Source organism: Tachyglossus aculeatus (genome assembly GCF_015852505.1).
Source record: "Tachyglossus aculeatus isolate mTacAcu1 chromosome 12 unlocalized genomic scaffold, mTacAcu1.pri SUPER_6_unloc_1, whole genome shotgun sequence".
NCBI classification, from domain to species: domain Eukaryota; kingdom Metazoa; phylum Chordata; class Mammalia; order Monotremata; family Tachyglossidae; genus Tachyglossus; species Tachyglossus aculeatus.
The window spans coordinates 17,481,199-17,505,729 of record NW_024044828.1 but is presented as its reverse complement, the minus strand read 5'-3'; the positions used below and the strand labels follow the sequence as shown (position 1 = coordinate 17,505,729).

The following is a 24,531-nucleotide window of genomic DNA, read 5'->3' as shown; positions in this document are numbered from 1 at the left end:
CTTACCTCCTTCCCTTCCCCACAGCACCTGTATCTATGTATATATGTTCGTACATATTTATTACTCTATTTATTTTACTTGTACATATCTATTCTATTTATTTTATTTTGTTAATATGTTTGGTTTTGTTCTCTGTCTCCCCCTTCTAGACCGTGAGCCCATTGTCGGGTAGGGACTGTCTCTATATGTTGCCAACTTGTACTTCCCAAGCGCTTAGTACAGTGCTCTGCACATAGTAAGCGCTCAATAAACACGATTGATTGATTAATTGATTGGGGGCGCTGCCAGGCCCGGCCCTTCCTCTCCCTGCGCTGTGCCCAGGGGATGCCTTCCCAGACTGAGCCCCCTCCTTCCTCCCCCCATCGTACCCCCTCCATCCCCCCGTCTTACCTCCTTCCCTTCCCCACAGCACCTGTTATCTATGTATATATGTTTGTAAATATTTATTACTCTATTTATTTATTTATTTTACTTGTACATATCTATTCTATTTTGTTAATATATGTTTGGTTTTGTTCTCTGTCTCCCCCTTCTAGACTGAGAGCCCACTGTTGGGTAGGGACTGTCTCTATATGTTTGTAAATATTTATTACTCTATTTCTTTTACTTGTACATATCTATTCTATTTATTTTGTCTGGGCATGTTACTCCACTCCTCAAAAATCTCCAGTGGCTACCAATCAATCTGCGCATCAGGCAGAAACTCCTCACCCTGGGTTTCAAGGCTGTCCATCCCCTCGCCCCCTCCTACCTCACCTCCCTTCTCTCCTTCTCCAGCCCAGCCCGCACCCTCCGCTCCTCTGCCGCTTATCTCCTCACCGTTAGGCCTCGTTCTCGCCTGTCCTGCCATCGACCCCCGGCCCACGTCCTCCCCCGGGCCTGGAATGCCCCCAATCCCTCTGCCCATCCGCCCAGCTAGCTCTCTTCCTCCCTTCAAGGCCCTGCTGAGAGCTCACCTCCTCCAGGAGGCCTTCCCAGACTGAGCCGTTCCTTCCTCTCCCCCTCTCCATCCCCCCATCTTACCTCCTTCCCTTCCCCACAGCACCTGTATATATGTATATATGTTTGGACATATTTATTACTCTATTTATTTACTTGTACATATCTATTCTATTGATTTTATTTTGTTAGTATGTTTGATTTTGCTCTCTGCCTCCCCCTTTTAGACTGTGAGCCCACTGTTGGGTAGGGACTGTCTCTATGTGTTGCCAACTTGGACTTCCCAAGCGCTTAGTACAGTGCTCTGCACACAGTAAGCGCTCAATAAATACGATTGATGATGATGATGACTGTGAGCCCACTGTTGGGTAGGGACCGTCTATGTTGCCAACTTGGACTTCCCAAGCGCTTAGCCCAGTGCTCTGCACACAGTAAGCGCTCAGTAAATACGACTGATTGATTGATTAATTGATTGATTGATTGATTGAGTGGGGTTCTCCGGCCGCGTATCCAACAGGCAGTGGGCTTCGAGCCCATCAAGGTTGTTACAGGGCAGGGATGGTTACGGGGGGGGGGGGGGGGTTGACCCTCTTCTCGACCAATCAGGGAAGAGCTGGCGCGGCCCCCCGTCCCCCGTCTCGGCCAATGGGAGAGCCCGGAGTGGGTCAGGTGGGCGCTCGGCTCGCGCCGCGTCCTCCTTCCTCGGGCTCCGCGCTCACGTGGGGGCGCCAACCAATGAGCGGGCGAGGGGAGGCAACAAAGGCTCGGGGCGAGGCACCGCCCTCCATGATTGACGCAGGGCCCGGCCAATCACGAGGGCTCTTCCCCGTTGCCGGGCGACGGCGGGGCCCGGCCCCGCGTCCTCGGCCAATGAGAGGCGGTGGCCGCGAGACGGCTCCGCCCCCGCCGCCGTGCCGCGCCTGCGCAGAACGGGGGAAGGTTCTGGAAGCCAGCGGAGCTGCCGCCATCTTGCGGGGACGGCAGCTGGTCCGGCGGCGGCGGCGGTGCCGTTTCCTCCGGCTCAGACCCCCTCGAGAACCAGCGGGGCTCAGCGGCCTTCACCCGCCCCCCGGAACGGAGACACCCGGGACCCCCGCGCGGGGACCCGGAGCCGGTAAGGGATCCCCCCAAAACCCGACAACCCTCTTTTTTCTCCCCTCCCCCTCCCCCCCAACACCGTCCGCCACGACGTCACCCGCGCGTGACGTCACCGCGCGGCGGCGCCTCCCCCTGACGTCACCAGCGGGCAGTAATGGAGCCGCTGGGGCCCCCGGAAGTGGCCGCCTCGAGCCTTCCCATCAGCCCCCGGGCCCGCCGCGGTGGCCTCTGGGAAGACGCCACTTCGGTCAAGGAGGAGCCGAGGCCGGGGGGAAGGAGATGATGGCGTCCTCGTCGTCATCATCAATCGTGTTTATTGAGCGCTTACTGTGTGCAGAGCACTGGACTAAGCGCTTGGGAAGTCCAAGTTGGCAACATAGTCCCAACCCAACAGTGGGCTCACAGTCTAAAAGGGGGAGACAGAGAACAAAACCAAACATACTTATAAAATAAATAGAATAGATATGTACCAGTAAAATAAATAGAGTAATAAATATGTACAAACATATATACAGGTGCTGTGGGGAAGGGAAGGAGGTAAGATGGGGGGGATGGAGAGGGGGACGAGGGGGAGAGGAAGGAAGGGGCTCAGTCTGGGAAGGCCTCCTGGAGGAGGTCCTCCCTCCCCCCCCCCCACCACAGTCACACCCACAATAATTACGGCATTTATTAATCGCTTATAATAATAATAATGTTGGCATTTGTTAAGCGCTTACTATGCGCAAAGCACTGTTCTAAGCGCTGGGGGGATACAAAGTGATTAGGTTGTCCCACGTGGGGCTCGCAGTCTTCATCCCCGTTTTACAGATGAGGGAACTGAGGCTCAGAGAAGTTGTCACTTGCCCAAGGTCACACGGCAGACGTGGTGGAGCCGGGATTCGAACCCATGACCTCCGACTCCAAAGCCCGGGCTCTTGCCACTGAGCCACGCGGCTTATGTGCAAAGCACTGTTCTAAGCACTGGGGAGGTTACAGCCTGATCAGGTGGTCCCCACGTCTTCATCCCCATAATAATAATATGGCATTTATTAAGCACTTACTATGTGCAAAGCGCTGTTCTAAGCGCCGGGGAGGTTACAAGGTGATCAGGTTGTCCCACGTGAGGCTCGCAGTCTTAATCCCCATTTTACAGATGAGGGAACTGAGGCTCAGAGAAGTTGTCACTTGCCCAAGGTCACACAGCAGACGTTGTGGAGTCGGGATTCGAACCCATGACCTCCGACTCCAAAGCCCGGGCTCTTTCCACTGAGCCACGCTGCTTCTCTGTTGTACAGATGAGGCGACTGAGGCCCAATGAAGTGACTTGCCCAAGGTCCCACAGCCGGCAGTTGGCGGAACTGGGATTTGAACCCATGACCTATAACATAATAATAGTGGCGTTTATTAAGCGCTTACTATGTGCAAAGCACCGTTCTAAGCACTGGGGAGGTTACGACGTGATCAGGTGGGCTTCGTCCCCATTGTACAGATGAGGCGACTGAGGCCCAGTGAAGTGACTTGCCCAAGCCCACACAGCTGACAGTTGGCGGAGCCAGGATTTGAACCCATGACCTATAACATAGTAATAATGGCACTTATTAAGCGCTTACTATGTGCAAAGCACCGTTCTAAGCACTGGGGAGGTTACGACGTGATCAGGTGGCCCCCACGTTGTACAGATGAGGCGACTGAGGCCCAGTGAAGTGACTTGCCCAAGCCCACACAGCTGACAGTTGGCGGAGCTGGGATTTGAACCCATGACCAATAATATAATAATAATGGCACTTACTAAGTGCTTACAATGTGCAAAGCACCGTTCTAAGTGCTGGGCAGGTTACAAGTGATCAGGTGGCCCCACGGGTGGGGGGGCTCACAGTCTTCATCCCCATTGTACAGATGAACATTGGAGGCAGCATGGCTCAGTGGAAAGAGCCCGGGTTTTGGAGTCAGAGGTCATGGGTTCAAATCCTGACTCCGCCACTTGTCAGCGGTGTGACTTTGGGCAAGTCACTTCACTTCTCTGGTCCTCAGTTACCTCATCTGTAAAATGGGGATTAAGACTGTGAGCCCCCTCCGTGGGACAACCTGATCACCTTGTCACCTCCCCAGCGCTTAGAACAGTGCTTTGCACATAGTAAGCGCTTAATAAATGCTATCATTATTATTATTATTATTATTCATCCCCATTGTACAGATGAGGCAACTGAGGCCCAAAGAAGTGAAGTGACTTGCCCAAGGTCCCACAGCTGACAATTGGCGGAACTGGGATTTGAACCCATGACCTATAACATAATAATAATGGCATTTATTAAGTGCTTACTGTGTACAAAGCACTGTTCTAAGCACTGGGGAGGTTACAAGGTGATCAGGTGGTCCAACGGCGGGGGAGCTCACAGCCTTCATCCCCATTGTACAGATGAGGCAACTTGAGGCCCAGAGAAGTGAAGTGACTTACCCAAGCTCACAGAGCTGACAATTGGCAGAACTGGGATTTGAACCCATTACCTATGACATAATAATAATGGCATTTATTAAGCGCTTACTATGTGCAAAGCACCGTTCTAAGCGCTGGGGAGGTTACAAGGTGATCAGAGGTTGACCCACAGGGGGCTCACAGTCTTAATCCCCATTTTACAGTTGAGGTAACTGAGGCACAGAGAAGTGAAGTGACTTACCCAAGGTCACAGAGCTGACAATTGGCAGAACTGGGATTTGAACCCATGACCCATAACATAATAATAATGGCATTTATTAAGCGCTTACTATGTGCAAAGCACTGTTCTAAGCACTGGGGAGGTTACAAGGTGATCAGGTTGTCCCTCGTGGGGCTCACAGTCTTAATCCCCATTTTACAGCTGAGGTAACCGAGGCCCAGAGAAGTGAAGTGACTTACCCAAGGTCACAGAGCTGACAATTGGCGGAACTGGGATTTGAACCCATGACCCAAAACATAATAATAATGGCATTTATTAAGCACTTACTATATGCAAAGTACCATTCTAAGCGCTGGGGAGGTTACAAGGTGATCAGGTTGACCCTCAGGGGGCTCACCGTATTAATCCCCATTTTACAGTTGAGGTAACTGAGGCACAGAAGTGAAGTTACTTGCCCAAGGTCACAGAGCTGACAATTGGCAGAACTGGGATTTGAACCCATGACCTCTGGCTCCAAAGCCCGGGCTCTTTCCACTGAGCCAACACAAAACACTCGTGCCCGACGCTCCTCAGGCCTCATCCTCGTCCTCCCCAGCGGCCATGCTCCTCCCGATGAGGTGGGGGCGGCGAGGGGAGGCCCTTCCGGAGATGATAATAATGACGATGGCATTTGTTAAGCGCTTACTATGTGCGGAGCACTGTTCTAAGCGCTGGGGGAGGAATACAAGGTGATCAGGTTGTCCCACGTGGGGCTCACAGTCCTAATCCCCATTTTACAGATGAGGTAACCGAGGCTCAGTGAAGTGACTTGATCACACAGCAGACCTGCGGCGGAGGTGGGAGTCGAACCCATGACCTCTGACTCTGGAGGTCTGGGTTCGAATCCCGTCCGCCAGATACCAGGGCTCTTCTTGGTTATGTTCTTCAGTCTGGAGGTGCCCGGGCCTAGGATGGTGACTGGACCGTCGAGATAGCGCCACGATGGCATCTGTTAAGCGCTTACTATGTGCAGAGCACTGTTCTAAGCGCTGTGGGGGGGGGGGGAATACAAGGTGATCAAGTTGCCCCACATGGGGGCTCACAGTCCTAATCCCCATTTTACAGATGAGGTAACCGAGGCTCAGGGAAGTGACTTGATCACACAGCAGACCTGTGGCAGAGGTGGGATTCGAACCTGCGACCTCCGACTCCGGAGTTCGGGGCTCTTCTTGGTTATGTTCGTCAGTCTGGAGGTGCCCGGGCCTAGGATGGTGACCGGACCGTCGAGACGGTGCCACGATGGCATTTGTTAAGCGCTTACTATGTGCGGAGCACTGTTCTAAGCGCTGGGGGGGGGGGGGGGGGATACAAGGTGGTCAAGTTGCCCCATGTGGGGGCTCACAGTCCTAATCCCCATTTTACAGATGAGGTAACTGAGGCTCAGTGAAGTGACTTGATCACACAGCAGACCTGTGGCGGAGGTGGGATTCGAACCCGCGACCTCCGACTCCGAAGTCAGAGGTCGCGGGTTCGAATCCCACCGGGGCCCTTCTTGGTTATGTTCTTCAGTCTGGAGGTGCCCGGGCCTTGGATGGTGACCGGACCGTCGAGATGGCGCCACGGTGGCATCTGTTAAGCGCTTACTATGTGCAGAGCACTGTTCTAAGCGCTGTGGGGGGGGGGGAGTACAAGGTGATCAAGTTGCCCCACGCGGGGGCTCACAGTCCTAATCCCCATTTTACAGGTGAGATAACCGAGGCTCAGTGAAGTGACTTGATCACATAGCAGACCTGTGGCGGAGGTGGGATTCGAACCCGCGACCTCCGACTCCGGAGTCAGAGGTCGCGGGTTCGAATCCCACCTCCGCCAGATACCGGGGCTCTTCTTGGTTATGTTTGTCAGTCTGGAGGTGCCCGGGCCTAGGATGGTGACCGGACCGTCGAGACGGTGCCACGATGGCATTTGTTAAGCGCTTACTATGTGCGGAGCACTGTTCTAAGCGCTGTGGGGAGGGGGGGGAATACAAGGTGATCAAGTTGTCCCACATTTTACAGATTTTACAGATGAGGTAACCGAGGCTCAGGGAAGTAAAGTGACTTGCCCAAGATCACACAGCAGACCTGTGGGGGAGGCGGGATTCGAACCCGCGACCTCTGACTCCAGAGTCAGAGGTCGCGGGTTCGAATCCCGCCTCCGCCAGATACCGGGGCTCTTCTTGGTTATGTTCTTCAGTCTGGAGGTGCCCGGGCCCCGGATGGTGAGCGGACCGTCGAGATGGTGCCACCATCAGCCCCCTCCCAGTCGCCGGTCTGGGGGTTGGCACCGGGTTCGAATCCCACCTCCTCCAGAATCTCATCCCATTTTTCTGGGATGGGGGCGGTCCCCACCTCCCCTGGGCTCCGATCCGGGATTCACGCCCTCGCCACTGCTGGCCGGGGCTGAATAGGGAAACTTCTGTGTGGGGCGGCTGGGGTTGCGGCCACTGACCGAGTCCCGTTAGAGGGAGGTTGTTTTTCAGCCGAATTCACGTACTTCTTCCCAACCCCCCCCCCCCCCCCCCCCCCCCCCCGTGCTATTCCCAGACGAGGAGGAGCTTTCGGAGACAGAAAGTCATAACTCTTGCCACTAAAGAATGGAGGTCTTATTCCCAAACTTGGGAAAACCCGGTAGCCGGATTCGCCAACTCCGAAGGGGGCGGAAAAAGAGTGGTATCCGTCGGGCCCACCGTTTTCTGGGTTTTTTCCGCTCGACGGGCCCGGGTCATCATCATCATCATCATCAATCGTATTTATTGAGCGCTTACTATGTGCAGAGCACTGGACTAAGCGCTTGGGAAGTACAAATTGGCAACATATAGAGACAGTCCCTACCCAACAGTGGGCTAACAGTCTAAAAGGGTCCTTCCCCTTTTAGACTGGGTCATCATCATCATCATGAATTGTATTTATCGAGCGCTTACTAGGTGCAGAGCACTGTACTAAGCGCTTGGGAAGTACAAATTGGCAACATAGAGAGACAGTCCCTCCCCAACAGTGGGCTCACAGTCTAAAAGCCTCCTTCCCCTTTTAGACTGGGTCATCATCATCATCAGTCATATTTATTGAGCGCTTACTATGTGCAGAGCACTGGACTAAGCACTTGGGAAGTACAAATTGGCAACATATAGAGACAGTCCCTCCCCATCAGTGGGCTCACAGTCTAAAAGGGTCCTTCCCCTTTTAGACTGGGTCATCATCATCATCATCAATCGTATTTATCGAGCGCTTGCTATGTGCAGAGCACTGGACTAAGCGCTTTGGAAGTACAAATTGGCAACATAGAGAGACAGTCCCTACCCAACAGTGGGCTCACAGTCTAAAAGGGGGAGACAGAGAACAAAACCGAACATACTAACAAAATAAAATAAATAGAATAGATATGTACAAGTAAAATAAATAAGGACTGGGTCCTTCCCAGTCAGGCAGTCGTACCTATTGAACGTTTACCGTGTGCGGAGCACTGTGCCGAGCGTTTGGGAGCGTGCCGGACAACAGAACGCCTAGTACAGTGCTCTGCACATAGTAAGCGCTCAATAAATACGATTGATGAACAGAACTATGTGGTAGACGTGTGCCCCACCCGTAAGGCGTTCTCCCAACGGGCATCCCCGGGGCTTCGCGCTTCGTTGATCCAGACGCTACCTGTGAGGGATCTGTGCTTTTCATACTCAGTTTTTCTCTTCCGTTTTTCTTATTTGGCAGACTTGGTGTGGACTTCTAGGGGGAAGACGAGTGCTAGACATGGAGTCCGTGGGGGAGGCCTGGGGCCTCACTCTGGCTCACCAAGTCTGGAAAGGCTTCCCGGCAGGAGCTTGTAAAAGGGCGTTGGGCCTGTTGTGTTAACCCACTGTTTTCTTTCCATTACCTTATTGTCTCTGTTGAGTTGATAATGGCTCCAAAACCCTGGTGCTAAAGGCCTGCTAACTGGTAAGGTTCAGGCCGGAGGGAGGAGTTTGGGACGTATCTGCGCCGTTTCCCGGTCCTCGGATCCCAGTTTGGGATCTGAGATGTTACCCCGTCGGTTGGGGCGGCCCCGTATTCCGACTCCGGCCGGGCCCCGGGGCGGGGGCTGGGTGCGGTGGCTTTGGGGAAGGAGCCGAACTTCCCGTGGGGGTCCCGGCCCCTTGGCGCCCCGAGTCCCACCTCCGGGGAGGAGCCGGGGACGGTCCCGGGTTGGCTTCGGCCCCCGGCGGTCTGACCCGGGGGCCGGAGAGCGGCGGCTCCCGAGGCCCGTCTCCGGGTGGGTTTCGGCGTGTGGCGACCCACTGCCGCCGGCCAGCCCCTCACCCGCCTCCCGCCTCTCCGCAGACGCCGACGCGATGGCATCCGACGACTTCGACATCGTGATCGAGGCCATGCTGGAGGCCCCGTACAAGAAAGAGGAGGTGAGGGCCGTTCCTCGGGAGAGGGGTGGCCCCCGGGGATTAAGGGGAGGGCGGTGGCCCGATTCTTTACGCTCCCGGGGCCAGAGGTGAGCGGGGGGCCGGCCACGAAGGGCGGGGAGGGTCTCTCGGTGGGCTAGGTGCGCTTTTTTTCGCTCACGGCCTCTCTCCGTGGGCCGAGCAGCAGAGGAAGGAGGTGAAGAAGGACAGCCCCAGCACGACCACCACTACCAGCAGCAGCAGCAGCACCGGCGCGGGCGGCGCCAGTAGCAGCAGTGGCAGCAACACCAGCGGGGAGACGAGCAAGTGAGTGACCCGGCCGGGAGGACGAGGGCCGAGTGGGGAGGGCGGGGACGAACCGGCCGGCTCTGGGGCAGGCCGGTGACGACCCCCCACCCCGAGGTGGGAGGTTCACTTCCAATCCTCCCGCAGGAAGAAGCGGAGCCGCAGCCACAGCAGAAGCAAGGACCGGAAGCGCAGGTGAGCGGGGGCCGCCTCCCGGGGCAGGCGGGGTGGGCCGGGCCGGGTGGGGGAACGTGAGCCCGGACCCCCGGCCTCTCGCCCCTCCAGCCGCAGCCGGGACCGGGACCGACACCGGAGGCGGAGCAGCCGCAGCCGCAGCCGCGACCGCCAGCGACGCCACCGCAGCCGCAGCCGGGACCGCCGGCGCAGCAGCAAGTCGCGCAGCCGGGACCGCCGGCGCGAGGAACGTGTGCGCTACAGGAGCCCCCCTCCCGCCGCCGGGTAAGGGCCGGGGTCACGGGGCACGTCCCGCTTGGCGGTCTGCTGAACTCAGGGAGGCCTGGGACCTACCCGGGCGGCGGGAGAGGAAGGGGGAAAGTGTGCCCGCTCGATGCACCACCTGCTTGGGAAACAGTAGGCGTTTATTGTGTACGAGGGCATGGGGAAAGAGTACACGGGTGGGGATTAGCCACAGACAAGGGTCCCTCGGGGCTCACGGTCTCTGCAGCTGCAGGGCATCCTCGGAGTCGGCGGGGAGAGCGTGGGGCTCAATATGTCGCTGAGCATCTGGGAGCTGCTGGAGTTGGAGGGGGGGGACTGACGTGATGTCACCAGCCAGGATGTGTGTGTGTGAACCTCGATTATTCTGTCTCCCCCATTTAGACTGTGAGCCCACTGTTGGGTAGGGACCGTCTCTATATGTTGCCAATTTGTATTTCCCAAGCGCTTACTACAGTGCTCTGCACATAGTAAGCACTCGATAAATACGATTGATGATGATGATAACTCATCTTGGGCCCCTCCTCACCTCTTGAGAAGCAGCGTGGCTCAGTGGAAAGAGCCCGGGCTTTGGAGTCAGAGGTCGTGGGTTCATATCCCGGCTCCGCCAATTGTCAGCTGTATGACCTTGGGCAAGTCACTTCACTTCTCTGTGCCTGTTACCTCATCTGTAAAATGGGGATGAAGACCGTGGGACAGCCTGATCACTTGTAATCTCCCCAGTGCTTAGAATGGTGATTTGCACACAGCAAGTGCTTAACAAACACCGTCATTATGAAGCAGCGTGGCTCGGTAGAAAGAGCCGGGCTTGGGAGTCAGAGGTCGAGGGTTCTAATCCCGGCTCTTCCATTTGTTAGCTGTGTGACTTCGGGTGGGTCACTTCACTCCTCTGGGTCTCAGTTCCCTCATCTGTAAAAATGGGGATTAAGACTGTGAGCCCCCCGTGGGACAACTTGATCACCTTGTATCCTCCCCAGCGCTTAGAGTAGTGCTTTGCACATAGTAAGCGCTAAACATATACCGTCATTATTATTATTGCCGCTCCTCCAGGCGCCGGTACGGACACAGCAAGAGCCCCCATTACCGAGAGAAGAGCCCAGTCAGGTGAGTGTTTGCAGGTGTTGGTGTCCCCCCCCCCCCCCCCCAAAAAAAAAAAACAGTCCGTCCCACACTGTCGCACTCTCACAACCGTTCGCTCTCCTCCACAGGGAGCCCATCGATAACCTGAGCCCCGAGGAGCGCGACGCTCGCACCGTCTTCTGCATGCAGCTGGCCGCCCGCATCCGGCCCCGAGACCTGGAGGACTTCTTCTCGGCAGTTGGGAAGGTACGTTCCCGCCCCGACCCCCGGAACCCCTGGGCGTTAGGGGAGGAAAGGGTGGCCGGGGCCCGCTCCCCCTTGCTCATCCCTAGCTGGCCGCTTTTCCTCCCCGTGTGACCCTCGCAGGTGCGTGACGTGCGGATCATCTCGGACCGGAACTCCCGCCGCTCCAAGGGCATCGCCTACGTGGAGTTCTGCGAGATCCAGTCCGTGCCCCTGGCCATCGGGCTGACGGGACAGCGCCTGCTGGGCGTTCCCATCATCGTCCAGGCTTCCCAGGTGGGCGGCGGGAGAGAGTGAGCTGGTTTGGGGGAGGTGGAGGGGGGGAACCAGCCCTCTGGTTCATCACTTCTCTCCCACCCCCAGGCCGAGAAGAACCGCCTGGCGGCCATGGCCAACAACCTGCAGAAGGGTAGCGGGGGCCCCATGCGTCTCTACGTGGGCTCCCTGCACTTCAACATCACGGAGGACATGCTGCGGGGCATCTTCGAGCCGTTCGGCAAGGTCAGCGCCTCGAGGGCAGACGGCCTTGGGCCTGAACCGCCCGGGGTGCCCGCCATCAGATTGATGCAAACAAACTCCAGACGGAGGCCGGGTGGTGTGGGGCTGGGCCGGAGAGCAGGGGGATTTCAGCAGTGACGGGGAAGAGGTGGTCGAAATGGGGGAGAGGGTCATCGGTCACCATAGGGGAGGGGACAACTGAGAAACTGATCTTTCTCATTCTACGTTTTTCCCCAGATCGATAATATCGTCCTGATGAAGGATCCAGACACTGGCCGCTCTAAAGGCTTTGGCTTCCTGACGGTGAGTTTCCCGCTTGTAGCCTCCCCCCAAACACCGCATCAGAACTGGGTCAGCGTGGAAAGGTGGGAGCCCTGGGAATTCACCTGGTCCCCTCCACACTTTCCGCCTCCGCCCCATCTGTCACCCTGGAATGAGGGGTATCCGATCCCCTGCCCCCCTCAGCTATTGCTCACCTCCGTGGAATCGGCTGGAAGGAACCGTGAAACCGGTTCTCCCGCGGGGCCGGGCCCCACCCCGGGAATCAAAACTGAGGGAGGGGGGTGACTCAGGGGTCACGGCTCTTCCGTCCGCGGGTCCTGCTGGCCAAGTGGGGAGCCCGGCCCGCCTCTACCTGGAACGGTCGGGGAGCTGGGAAGTAGAGGAGGGCATCCCGATACCCCAGGCCAGGGCTGGAGTCGCGGGGAAGAAAGTGTGCCCGCGGTAAACACCTGCCCCCAAGGTCGGGGGTCAGAGTGGTGGGCCAGAGCCATTGACGGCGGTCCGTGCTCCCAACAGTTCTCCGACTCCGAGTGTGCCCGACGGGCCCTGGAGCAGCTGAACGGCTTCGAGCTGGCCGGGCGGCCCATGCGGGTGGGTCACGTGACCGAGCGGCTGGACGGCGGCACGGACATCACCTTCCCCGACGGGGGCGAGGAGCTGGACCTGGGGACGGCCGGGGGGCGTCTGCAGCTCATGGCCAAGCTGGCCGAGGGTGAGTCCGGCGGCCGGTATCCGGGGGCCGGGGCGGGGATGGCGGGGGGGCCCCGGCACCGTACGCTCCTATCTCCCCCCACAGGTTCCGGCATCCAACTCCCCACCTCCGCCGCGGCCCAGGCTGCCGCCCTGCAGCTGAACGGAGCCGTGCCCCTGGGGGCCCTGAACCCTGCCGCCCTGACCGGTCAGTGCCCGCCCGGGGCCGGGTGTGAGGGGTCGGCAGGCCCACGGGAGGAGGGAGGAAGCGGGAGCAATGCCCCCGTTGGCGGGGCTGACCCTCCCGGACCACCCCCTTGTTTCCCTAGCGCTCAGTCCGGCTCTGAACCTGGCGTCCCAGGCCATCGCCTCGCAGTGCTTCCAGCTCTCCAGCCTCTTCACCCCCCAGACCATGTGAGTCCCGGGTGCCGCCCAGTGTGTGTTGGATCGTGTTTGTCGAGCGCTTACTGTATGCGGAGCACTGTAATAAGCGCTTGTCGCCGTCTCCCCCCCTCTCTGACCCGTCTGTGTCTCTTCTCCGCACAGGTAACACGATGGCTCAGCGCTGCCTCCCCCGTGCCTCTAGGCCCCGCCCAGCCCACCCCACTTCTCTCCGCGCCCGCCCCGTCTCTCTCCCCCCGTCCCCCCTCCCTCCCACCGTCGCGGACCACGCCAGCCTACGGGCACGGACGATGCCTCCCCGGGGGCGGGGGGGGTGGCGGGAGCAGGGCCTGCGCTGGACACTTTGAAGAACAGCCACCCCGCGGTCCGGGGGCCGGACTCTGTGCTGAGCCAAGCCCCCCAGTCTCGGGCGGGGAAGCAGAGTTTGTACATACGTTGAATACAAGTGTCTCTGTGTAACGTCTCCCTGGGTGCCCTTCACTGCCCGCTCCCCCCCACTTCCGTCTGACCATCGGGGCGGTCCGAGGCCCGCCTCCCCCCGCCCCCCGTCTCTCCTTCCCCCGTCCTGCCCGGGGGAACTTAGGGGCGCCCAGGATGTGGGTGGAGAGGGAGGCTGCCGGAGGGCAAGGCCGGGTCCGGGCTAGGACGTCTGAAACCCCAGCACGGGACCGGAGGAGGCAGGCAGCCGTGTGCCATCTGTCCGCCGAGCCAGTCTTGATACTTTGGGGTCCCGGGAGTGGAGCGGACGATGGCGGCGGGGGGTCCCGAACCCCCTCTACCCCCCACCCAGGCCCCCTGGGTGTGGGACCCCAGCCCCTGCCGTTTCTCCCTGGGACCCGGTCATCCCTCTGGCCGAGGGTGGGGCGGGGAGCCGATACCATCTTGGCCCCCCCGGAGGCCGGGCACCACCCTCCCCCTCCCCCCGCGGTTCACTGGATTTTCTACCCCTGTGTCTGTGTATATAAATATATATAAACTTTGTACAAAGGGCAGCCTCGGGGCGGCAACCGCTGCCCAAGCGTCTGCTATCTCTCCCGGTCCGTCCGCCTTGTCTGTCTCTCGATTTTAACTTCTCACAAGGAAAACCACGGACAGTTCCGGGGATAAAACGTTTGTACCGCAGTCGTTTCTTTCTTTCCTCCTTTCGGGTATTTTTGTTCGTTTGTTCTTCGGGATGGGTGGGGTTGGTTTTTTTTGTTTTTTAGTGGTTGGGGGGGTTGGTTTGGTTTTTTTTTTTTTTTTTTTTTGGCTTTCTCTAAAGAAATAAAATGGACAAAAGGTTCTTCGCTGGGCTGGACTCCCCTTCTGTACCCACGGCGCAGCTCCTGGATGGGGGTTCACACCCCGGGGGTCCACACTCCTCTTCCCCCCCAACCCGCACTCCGGAGGGGCCCCTTGCTGACCGTCGCCCACCTCTCCTCTCTCTCTAGGAGGGGGCAGTGTCAGCCACAGGCTCCCGTGTTAGGACCACCGATGCCACCACCCTGGGCAGAGGCTGCCAGGTAGGTTCAGGCGGGGCCTGTTGGTTTTCCTCCCTACAGCAGGACCTCAGGGTGCTTCCGATGCCACCTCCGTGCCAGCTGACTTCCTCTCACCAGTGCCCACACCTAAGCTCTCTTCCGGCTCGGCTGAAGAGGTCATGGGGCCCTTCAGGGGTGCCCCACAGCCTCAGGGCTGACTACCGGCATTCCTGCTGCTGCTGCTTTGTCTCCTCGAGCGCTTGGAAGGTCCCTGGAGCCTGGGTCCACAAGCCCCGTGTCAGAGGAGCATACGGATAAAGGCTCCCCTTTGGTCCCTCGAACGAGGCAGCGTGAGCTGGCACGGCGTCCGGGGGTCCCACGCGGCGCGGCAGCCCCGGCCCGGCCCGCGAGGTTGGGCAGGGGCAGAGCCGAAGCTAGGGGGGTGCTTCGATTCTTTCTTGGCTCATTGCTATGGCAACCAAATGTTAAACAGTCCCCTGTGTCAGTCTAAAAATATGAATAATTGCCATCGTGTTTTAATTCCTTTGTCAGGACTCGGGCTCCGGGGCTCGGGGTTTGAGTCTCCAGCACGACTTGCCTCCTCCCCGTCGCCTTTCCCTCCACCCCCACGGGCTTCCTGGCCGCAGGAGAGGGGTGGGGTGCCGCGGACCCCCTCAGACCCGGTTCCTGCTCTCGGACCGGGGCCCGCTCTATTTTTAGTCGGTCCTGGTCTCCCTCACCGTCTCCCCATCCCCAACTTCCCCATCGATCCGGCTGCTAATGCATCGTGAGGAGCTGGGATGGGGGCCAGCGCTTCTCTTCAGTGGGGTCGGGCTGTGGGAGTGCCTTTTGGACTCCGATCTGCACCGCGGGTCTACCGCCTGGCTCCCGGTGCCCTCCGCCCCCGCTCTCTGCCGTGCCCCTTGCCCGGCGAGTCCGGAGCCACGGGCACGGAGATGTCCCCCGCCCCCGTGGAGGGAAGGTGACGGCGTCCTGGTGTACGGCGGCGCCTTGTGACTCAGCGCCTCCGCGTTGCCTCGTTACTCATCCCTCCGCAGGCCCCGGGGAACTGGGGGAAGAGCGAGGGAGCCAAGGGAGGCTCAGGCCGTGGGTCTCCCACCTTAATGGCAGCTCCCGTGGTGCCGGCTGCGGCCTAAGTCGCCCTCACCCCCTCAGTATGCGGTGCCATTGGATGGGTTCTTGGCTTGTTTCCTACTCTGTGGCCTCAGGGCTGACCAGGTCCCCTTAGAGGGGTGGGCAGTCAATGGGCCAGGTGCCCAGGCAGGCTAAGAGGAGCAGCGAGGAAGGAAAGTGAGGCTTGCCAGGGAGGGAGAAATACAAGCCAGGGCTGTCTGGGAGAAAGTGAAGAAGAGGGGAGGGAACATGGCAGAGAGAAGTTTTGGGGGTCAGGGCCTACTTCCTCTCACCTTTAAAATGGGCACCGATGTGAGAGCCCACCCTGAACCCCAGAAGCACCCCCCTCACCCCTCCACTGGCGATGAGGCGCCGCTCTTTGGACGTTTCCATGGTTACTCACAATGCCCCTCTGTTGAAAGCGCAGTTGGCTCTGCCGGAAAAACTGATGTTCCCATAGCAACCAGGTGAAGTCAACCCGCTGGGTCGGAGCAGGAAGAGGGAGTCGGGGCAGAGGAGCAGGTGGGGGCCGCCGCTCCGTCCGACCGGGCAGACTGTCACCCTTGGCCCGGGGAACCGCTCTGGGGGTGTCCCCCTCAGGATGGTGGGTGGGCGGGGGTACCTGGGGCAGGTGCTGGAAGGAAATGAGGGAAATGGGCCGAGGGCCCGAGTTGGCCTGCGCCCTCGGAGTAGTCGGGTTTGGCTGAGGCCTCCGAAGAGGCATTAGCAGGTGCGGGGATGGGCCGTCTCCCTAGGGGGAAAGATGAGGATCTGGGCAACTGGAGCCCGCCATGGTCAATAGCTGGAAAAGCTAAAGACTTCGATCAACCGGCCACTGCCGGGAAGGGGGAGGCCCATCCCCACTTGGTTCAGCCGGGCAGCTCTGCCCTTGCCCCTCTCTCCTTGGTACCCCAGGGAGGCAGGAAGGGGAGACGGCCCCCACAGCGGGGACCTTTGTTTACTTGTCCGCTTATGTACCTTTGTGCCTTCCGTGGGCGCCCGGAGGACTTTGAACCTTGGCGTGACCCAACTCCGACCGAGAATGGAGGAAGAGAAGTCTGGTTGAGAGGCTGGAGAAGGGATAGTGGCTTAGAGGTTGAGTGGGGACCGGCAGGGGGAACGGGAAGCCACAGGCCCCACGTGAAGGTGTGACCGTGGAGAGGGGGAAGGCCGCAAATCCCTCCTAGGTTGGGGGCTCTGTCATTTGGAAAGACCACGTCAAGGGTGGGTCTGCCCCGGAAGGGGTTCTGACCCACTAGTCTGAGCGGGGAGGGGGCTGCTCCAGCTCTGCTGCTCAGAGTTGCTTCCCGTGGGCGTTGGGAGAGAACACACAGATGGGCCGGGCCGGTTGGGTGAGGGGGAGGGCAGCTTTGGGGGGGGTTTCATTTCCTTCACAAGGGCCCGCAGCTGTGGGCATAATGCGAGAGGATGCTTCCTTCTGCCCTGGGGCTGGGGAAGGACCTGAGCTGCACCAGGGTGACCACGCAGAGCTGGCAACCCTGCCAACCCTCGTTCTCTTTGATGGGAAACCCTGGGCAGCCAGTAGCTACCTCAGGATCTCCATACTGCTCCCCCTTCTGCTGGGGGGGTCTTCCTTTCTCCAAGGTGGGGGGCTCTAGACTTCAGGAATCTGGCTGGACCAAAGGGAGGAAAGGGGAAAAGCCCAGGGCTTTCCACAGGCTGGACTGGAGTCATATGGCCAGTTGGGTGGGTGGAGGGGGAGATGAATTCTGTGCACCTTGAACAGGTAACGTGACACCTTTGTGACAGACCACAATATAACGCAAGCCTCTGCCTCTGCTTTGCTTGCTGGGTCCCTGTCTCCCACCCACCCATTTTCTTTTTTAACGGTATTTGTTAAGAGCTTACTACGTGTCAAATACTGTTCTAAGCCGAAGTTAATTAGGTCGGCCTCAGTCCCTGGTCCCACATGGGCCGCTCGGGCAGAGTAGGCGGGACAACGGGGGTTTAATCCCCATTTTGCAGTTGAGGAAACTGAGGCACAGAGAAGTCAAGATCCCGCCTCTCAGGCCCGGGATCTTTCCACTAGGCCACGATGCTTCTCCGTGGATTAGCCTCAGGCCCGGGATCTTTCCACTAGGCCACGATGCTTCTCCATGGATTAGCCTCGGCCCCCCTGCCAGGGATGGCACGGGGCATTTACCAAGCGCTTAGTACAGTGCTCTGCACACAGTAAGCGCTCAATAAATATGATTGATTGATTGATTTGTGACTGTAGAAAAACATTCCTTTATTGAAAAGGGCTGGACCCCAAACTGGGCATTTCCCTCAGCAGGGCTAAGGCTGTGGGCCACCAGGCTGGCCGCGGGCAGGGGGGCTATTTCCAGCCTTGACCTTCAAAGCCTTAAAAGGGGAGGCGGACAGGTGCAGTGGCAGATCGCAAATTCCAAGTCTCTAGAGAACTGGTTCCGGATCTCCGTCTTTAAGGAAGGGGAGGTGGGGAGTGCGGCAGAGGGGTCCAGAAGGCAGCTTGTCAAGTCTCAGGAAAGACGGGTTTCCAGGTCCTTGCCTTTAAGAAATCTCTTAAAGGGGAGGCAAAACACGTGTTGAGGACAAAAGAGGTAAATCCTGCAAAGGCGTCCATCACGAGGGCCTCTGGGGGCCGTGGTTTTAGGGGACTCTCTTCACAGGCACAGTTAATGACTTCGCAAGCACTTTCCTGCCCCACGAGACCCCCACAGTCCTTGCCTTGGAGGGGCCCTTCAAGGGGCCCTTGGGTCTCCTGCCCGGGCTCGGGCGGTACTTCCCGTGGCAGTCACCCAGGCCACGGGGGCCTTGTGCCAGCCGGTCGAACCAGGGCATCCTGAGAGTTGGGGACGCCCAGGCTGGGGAGGGAGGGAGAAGGAGAGCGTGGCGGCGGCGGCGGCGGTGACAGCGGTGGTGGTCCGGGGGCTCTCAGAGCACGGAGAGGTCGTGGCAGGACTTGGACCGCTGCTTGAAGATCTTGGCGTTGCGGGGCACCAGGCTGGCCAGGAAGCGCTTGGCCTTCTTGGTGATGCTCTCGCGGCGGGGCAGCAGGCTGGGGCCCTCGGGGCTGCCCGTGGCGGCCGGCCTCTCCGCCCGGCCCCGCCGCAGCCGGATCTGACGCACGGCGCCCTCGAAGAGCTCCCACGTGTTGTGGTGCAGGGCGGCCGACGTCTCGATGTGCTTGCAGCTCAGCGTGCCCGCCAGGCTGCGGCCCTCTGGGGAGACACGGGGCCTGCACGCTCAGCCACCGGGGCTCGGCCACGGGATGATCGTGAGGGGTCGAGCGCTATGCTAAGCGCTGGGCTAATAATAATAATGATGATGATGGCATTTATTAAGTGCTTACTATGTGCAGAGCACTGTTCTAAGCGCCCGGGAGGTGACAAGGTGATCAGGTGGTCCCACGGGGGGCTCACAGTCTTAATCCCCATTTTACAGATGGGGGAACTGAGGCCCAGAGAAATGGCTGGCCCAAAGTCACACAGCTGACAAGTGGCAGAGCTGGGATTTGAACCCATGACCTCTGACTCCAAAGCCCGGGCTCTTTCCACCGAGCCACGCTGGGTAGATACGAGTTGATCAGGTTGGACGTAGTCCCCTGTCCCACAGGGACTATCATCATCATCATCATCAATCGTATTTATTGAGCGCTTACTGTGTGCAGAGCACTGTACTGAGCGCTTGGGAAATACAAGTTGGCAACATATAGAGACAGTCCCTACCCAACAGTGGGCTCGCAGTCTAAAAGGGGGAGACTATGTTCTAGATGACGGAACTGAGGCCCAGAGAAGTGAAGTGACTTGCCCAAAGTCACCCAGCTGACAAGTGGCGGAGCGGGGATTTGAACCCATGACCTTCTGACTCCGACGTCCGAGCGCTATCCACTATGCCACGTGCCTGGGGGGCCCCGAGGGGGCACGGGAAACCCGATGAGGGGTTGCCTATGTTGCCAACTTGTACTTCCCAAGCGCTTAGTCCAGTGCTCTGCACACAGTAAGCGCTCAATAAATACGATTGATTGACTGATGAGGGGGAGACCGGCCCGCGTGCCCTACCTTCGAGGGAGACCTCGCGCGAGCGGGCCAGGTCGCTCTTGTTGCCCACGAGGATGACGGGCAGGTCGTGGTGAGGCCGCCCAGCACGCAGCCGCAGCAGCGTCTCGGGCACCTTGGAGAAGCTGCGCCGGTCGGTGACGGAGAAGACGATGAGAAAGGCGTCTCCCTCCTGCACGCAGTGCTCCCGCAGCCGGCCCCCCGACTCCCCCTGCACGGGGTACACGGGCCGTCACCCGGACCGGACCCAAAACTGGGCCTTGGCCCGGATGGCGGTGGGGATACGGGAGGGACTGGGGCGCGGGGCGACAGAGCCCTAGTAATACTAACAATAATAACCGTGGGGGTTTGTGACCCGCTTACTCATTCGCTCATTCAACCGTATTTATTGAGCGCTCGCTGTGTGCAGAGCACTGGACTAAGCGCTGGGGAAGTCCAAGTCGGCAACATAGACGGTCCCTACCCGACAGCGGGCTCACAGTCTAGAAGGGGGAGACAGACAACAAAACAAATTAAAATAAATTGAATAAATATGTACAAATAAAATAGAGTGATAAATCTGTACAGACATATATACAGGTGATGTGGGGAGGGGGAGGAGGGGGAGAGGAAGGAGGGGGCTCAGTCTGGGAAGGCCTCCTGGAGGAGGTGAGCTCTCGGTAGGGCTTTGAAGGGAGGGAGAGAGCTAGTTTGGCAGATGTGCAGAGGCGTTATTATGTGCCAGGCACTGTACTAACCGCTGAGGTAGGTACAAGCCCATCAGGTTGGACACAGTCCCTGCACCTCCTCCAGGAGGCCTTCCCAGACTGAGCCCCCTTTTTCCTCTCCTCCTCCCCATCCCCCCCGCCCTACCACCTTCCCCTCCCCACAGCACCTGTATAGATGTTTGTACAGATTTATTACTCTATTTTACTTGTACATGTGTAGTATTCTATTTATTTTGTTAATGATGTGCATCTAGCTCTATTTCTTTTTATTGTGATGACACCTGTCCACATGTTTTGTCATCTGTCTCCCCCTTCTAGACTGTGAGCCCATTGTTGGGTAGGGACCGTCTCTCTATGTTGCCAACTTATACTTCCCAAGTGCTCTGCACACAGTAAGCGCTCAATAAATACGATTGAATGAATGAATGATCCACAGGCTCACTGTCTCAATCCCCATTTTACAGATGCGGTAACTGAGGCACAGCAAAGTGAAACGACTTGCCCAAGGTCTCACAGCAGGCAAGTGGGAGAGCTGAAATGAGAACCCACGACCGTCTGCCTCTCAGGTGAGTTCTCTACCCGCTATCCCATACTGCTCCTCTGCAGTAATAATAATAATAATGATGGCATTTATTAAGTGCTTACTATGTGCAAAGCACTGTTCTAAGCGCTGGGGAGGTTACAAGGTGATCAGGTTGTCCCACGGGGGGCTCACAGTCTTAATCCCCATTTTCCAGATGAGGTAACTGAGGCCCAGAGAAGTGAAGCGACTTGCCCAAAGTCACACCACTGACAAGTGGCAGAGTCAGGATTTGAACCCATGACCTCTGACTCCAAAGCCCGGGCTCTTGCCACTGAGCCACGCTGCTTCTCTGTACTGTGCCAGTGAATTGCAAGGTGAAAGCAAATGACCCTCAAGCAACTTGAAGTCAAAATTCAAAAACTACTCTCCCATCCCTGTTTTGGTCCAGGTCGTGGTACCCCTTCTGGCCTACAAATCCGTGGCCTCGTGGAAAGAGCACACACCTCGTAGTTAAGGAGACCTGGGTTCTAATCCCGACTCTGCCACTTGCCCGCTGCGTGACCTTGGGCAAGTCACTTAACTTCTCTGGGCCTCTGTATCTGCCAAATGGGCATCCAATACCTGTTCTCGCTTAGACTGTGAGCCCCAGGGGGGACAGGGACAGGGTCCCACCTCGTTATCTTGTATCAACCCCAGCGCTTAGCACAGTTAGGATGGCATTCCAGCTCAGGCGGGCTCCTGGGGAAGGGTGGGAAGGACCAGTCCACAACGTGGACACACGCAGAAGCAGCGTGGCTCAGTGGAAAGAGCCCGGGCTTTGGAGTCAGAGGTCATGGGTTCAAGTCCCGGCTCCGCCAATTGTCAGCTGTGTGACTGTGGGCAAGTCACTTCACTTCTCTGGGCCTCAGTTCCCTCATCTGGAAAACGGGGATGAAGACTGGGAGCCCCCCAGTGGGACAATCTGATCACCTTGAAGCCTCCCCAGCGCTTAGAACAGTGCTTTGCGCATAGTAAGCACTTAATAAATGCCATTATCATCAGCAGCAGCATCCTTCTAGCCCCTGGCCCAACCTGCCTCTCCTGCCCTGCCCGGCCCGGGCCCACAGCTGTGCCCACCTGCTCCCAGATGTCGTAGACCATCAGCGTCACCTCCTCCATATCCACCACGACTCGTCGCTCGTAGGTATCCTCTAGCGATGAGGTGGGGGTCAGAAAGGGACGGGGCTGGTGCCCGTCGTCTCCAGCTCCGGGGGCAGAGGGGTCCCTGGTGGCCCGCCCCCCGCCAATCCAGGGGCGTCGGACCTCCCCCCAACGCGCCCAGCCTGGGCTCGGTACCTGGGTTCTCGGGCTCGTGCGCGGGGTCCCCCTGGAGCCCCCCGAAGGTGCCCGCCAGGGTGCTCTTGCCCACGCCGCTCTCGCCCAGCAGCATCACCTTGAAGACATTGCCCCCCGGGGCTGAGGTGCCCTCCGCCGAGCCCAGGGAGTCCGAGGAGCCGCAGGGCGAGGCCCGAGGGGGCCAGTCCAGTTCGTCCACGGCCTGGGCCCTCCGCAGCTGGTGCTTGTAGGGGACGGGCATGCTCCCCCGCCGGCGTGGCCCCGCGGGGGCTGGGGGCAGCCCGCCCTGCCCTCGCTCCAGCCCTGCCAGCAGCTTCTCCCGCCCCATCGGCGTGGTGGCATCTGCCGCTGGGGAAGCGGGGCAGAGAGGCTGCTGTGAGGAGGGTCTCCCCCGGCCTGCCCACTCGGGAGGCCCCCAAGTCCCTGAAGGAGCTGAGGCCGGGAGACCAGCTTGGGCCGGCGGGTGAGGAGGCCCGGAGGGACTTTAGGGAGCTCAACCTGGGTCTGAGACGCCCGGCCTCAGTTTCCTCAAGGAGACCCCTTTGCCACGCCCGCCCCCGCCACTGGAGCTCTCTCCTTCCAGCACCCCCACCCCCTCGCCCGCATCGGGACAGACATCACACACTCGACAGGCAGCAGAGACAGAACCCCTCATCACTCCCACATCCCCAGCCCGCCCACGCTCAAACCTGGCACACACTGGCACGCATGCCGCACCTCGCCACCACACACACACACAGAACCCACAGTCACACACATGTGCTCACGCAACCCACCTCCCCCTCTTCGGGCGACCAGGCCTCTCCCAAGCCCAGACCCCACTACCCGGGGGGCAACTCTGCAAATGAAGCACCCCCAAACTCCCCCCGCTCCCTGCTCACGACCCCCGCCCAGGGTTTTTGAGTTCTGGGGTCGGTCGTGGGGTTGGGGACGGAGAGGCTGGGCTGCTTAGGGGAGGCCGCGTAATTTGGGGCGGAAAGCGCCAAGGTGTGAACGTTGCCGTTTCTTCGAGGTTCCCGAGTGGAGGGGAGGGAATGTGTGTAAGAATCTGTTCCGCGTCCCCGTGTGTGGGAGAGAGTGTTGTCTGTGTGTGGAGGTGGTGTGTGTGTGTGTGTTGGGGGAAACGTGAGCGATCTAGGTAAGCGGATGTGTGTACGTCGGCGAGCCGGGGACTGTTGTGTGTATCGGTGTTGCCGGTACACGCTGTTGTTGGCTTTTGAGGATTTGCGTGAGCGTATGTCCTGCGTTCAGGTGTTGCTCCGTGCCAGTCCCAGTGGGCTTCGCTCTAGGGGGGCCGAAGAGGGGGTGGGCTCCGGTCGCTGTGGTGGCTATCGGTGTGTTGCCGGCACATGGCCCTGAGGATGTGTGTGGCCCGGGCATGCTGGGGAGGATGTGTATGAGTGCGTGTCCTTTGGGTGTCCGGGTGACATTCCCAATGTGCGTCGCTCTGGGGGGCCGAGGAGGGTGAGGGCCGCCGGGCTCCCCGGAGTCGGAGCACCAGATCTGCCGAGGGAAGGGAGCTGGCGGCAGCCCAGGTTGGCAGACAGGGGAAGAAGCCAGGACAAAGGATTCCCAGACGCGTCCCCCATTCTGGACTAGTCTCCCCCCCCACCCCCTCCGGTGTGCAGGACGCCCTGAGCCCCTTCCCCAAAGCAAAGCGTGGGGGCTTTAAGGTGGGCTCGCCTCCCAAAAAACCCCCCTTTCTAGTCCCAGCTCCCAGACTTGTGCTTTCCCCCTTTCCCCCCTTCTCACCTGGCTTCTGCAGCTGTGGGGAAGGAGCCCGGCCATCCGGGGGGCACAGAGCGGCCGTGTCCGTGTCCATGGCGGGGGTCTCCGTGTGTGTCTCCAAGGCTCCTCCGTGTGCAGGCAGCGCTCCCTCAGTGGCGCTGTCAGCTTTTTCCCTTTAAATACCCCCTCCCTCCCTCCCTCCCTGCCGCCCCCCAGGCACCTGGGGGGAGGCCCCTCCCCGTGCTGAGCTCACACATGCTAATGAGCGCTGATGTCATCGGGATTCCCTCTCCTCCCCATCTTCCCTTTGTCCTTCTTCCCTCCCGGGAGTCCCCAGCTGGCATCCTCTCCCCCCCACATATACCCAGGCCCATCGTGCTGAATTCCCAAAGAGCCAGGGAAGCGTCCTGATGGCTTAGAAAGAACGAAGGGAGGCGAGTCCCAGACTGAGCCCCTTCCTTCCTCTCCCCCTCATCCCCCTCTCCATCCCCCCATCTTACCTCCTTCCCTTCCCCACAGCACCTGTGTATTTGTATATATGTTTGTACATATTTTTTTTACTCTAATTTGTACATATCTATTCTATTTATTTTATTTTG

The 24,531-nt window shown here is 58.9% G+C and overlaps 2 protein-coding genes across 5 annotated transcripts; one reads left to right on the top strand and one right to left on the bottom strand.

Annotated features, from left to right (window-relative positions):
• Nucleotides 1-1,898: 1,898 nt before the first annotated feature.
• RBM23 (RNA binding motif protein 23) lies at nt 1,899-14,127 on the top strand. 4 transcript variants are annotated; one of them, XM_038741233.1, is made up of 15 exons: nt 1,899-2,053; nt 8,390-8,614; nt 8,996-9,072; nt 9,254-9,375; nt 9,502-9,549; nt 9,640-9,813; nt 10,861-10,914; nt 11,019-11,136; nt 11,257-11,409; nt 11,497-11,634; nt 11,869-11,934; nt 12,430-12,625; nt 12,710-12,811; nt 12,933-13,017; nt 13,150-14,127. In XM_038741233.1, exons 3-15 carry the CDS (start codon nt 9,007-9,009, stop codon nt 13,151-13,153), a joined length of 1,326 nt encoding a protein of 441 aa, XP_038597161.1. In that variant the 5' UTR covers nt 1,899-2,053; nt 8,390-8,614; nt 8,996-9,006; the 3' UTR covers nt 13,154-14,127. The 4 variants fall into 4 exon arrangements, with proteins under 4 accessions (XP_038597161.1, XP_038597163.1, XP_038597162.1 ...); XM_038741235.1 differs by lacking the exon at nt 8,390-8,614 and having other exon boundaries at nt 9,718-9,813; XM_038741232.1 differs by lacking the exon at nt 8,390-8,614 and having other exon boundaries at nt 1,900-2,053.
• Nucleotides 14,128-17,868: 3,741 nt separating this feature from the next.
• Nucleotides 17,869-24,038, bottom strand: REM2 (RRAD and GEM like GTPase 2). Its single transcript, XM_038741379.1, has 5 exons — nt 23,957-24,038; nt 22,205-22,552; nt 21,986-22,059; nt 19,643-19,850; nt 17,869-18,802 (listed from the first exon to the last, which is right to left on the bottom strand). Exons 1-5 carry the CDS (start codon nt 24,024-24,026, stop codon nt 18,516-18,518), a joined length of 987 nt encoding a protein of 328 aa, XP_038597307.1. The 5' UTR covers nt 24,027-24,038; the 3' UTR covers nt 17,869-18,515.
• Nucleotides 24,039-24,531: the final 493 nt, after the last annotated feature.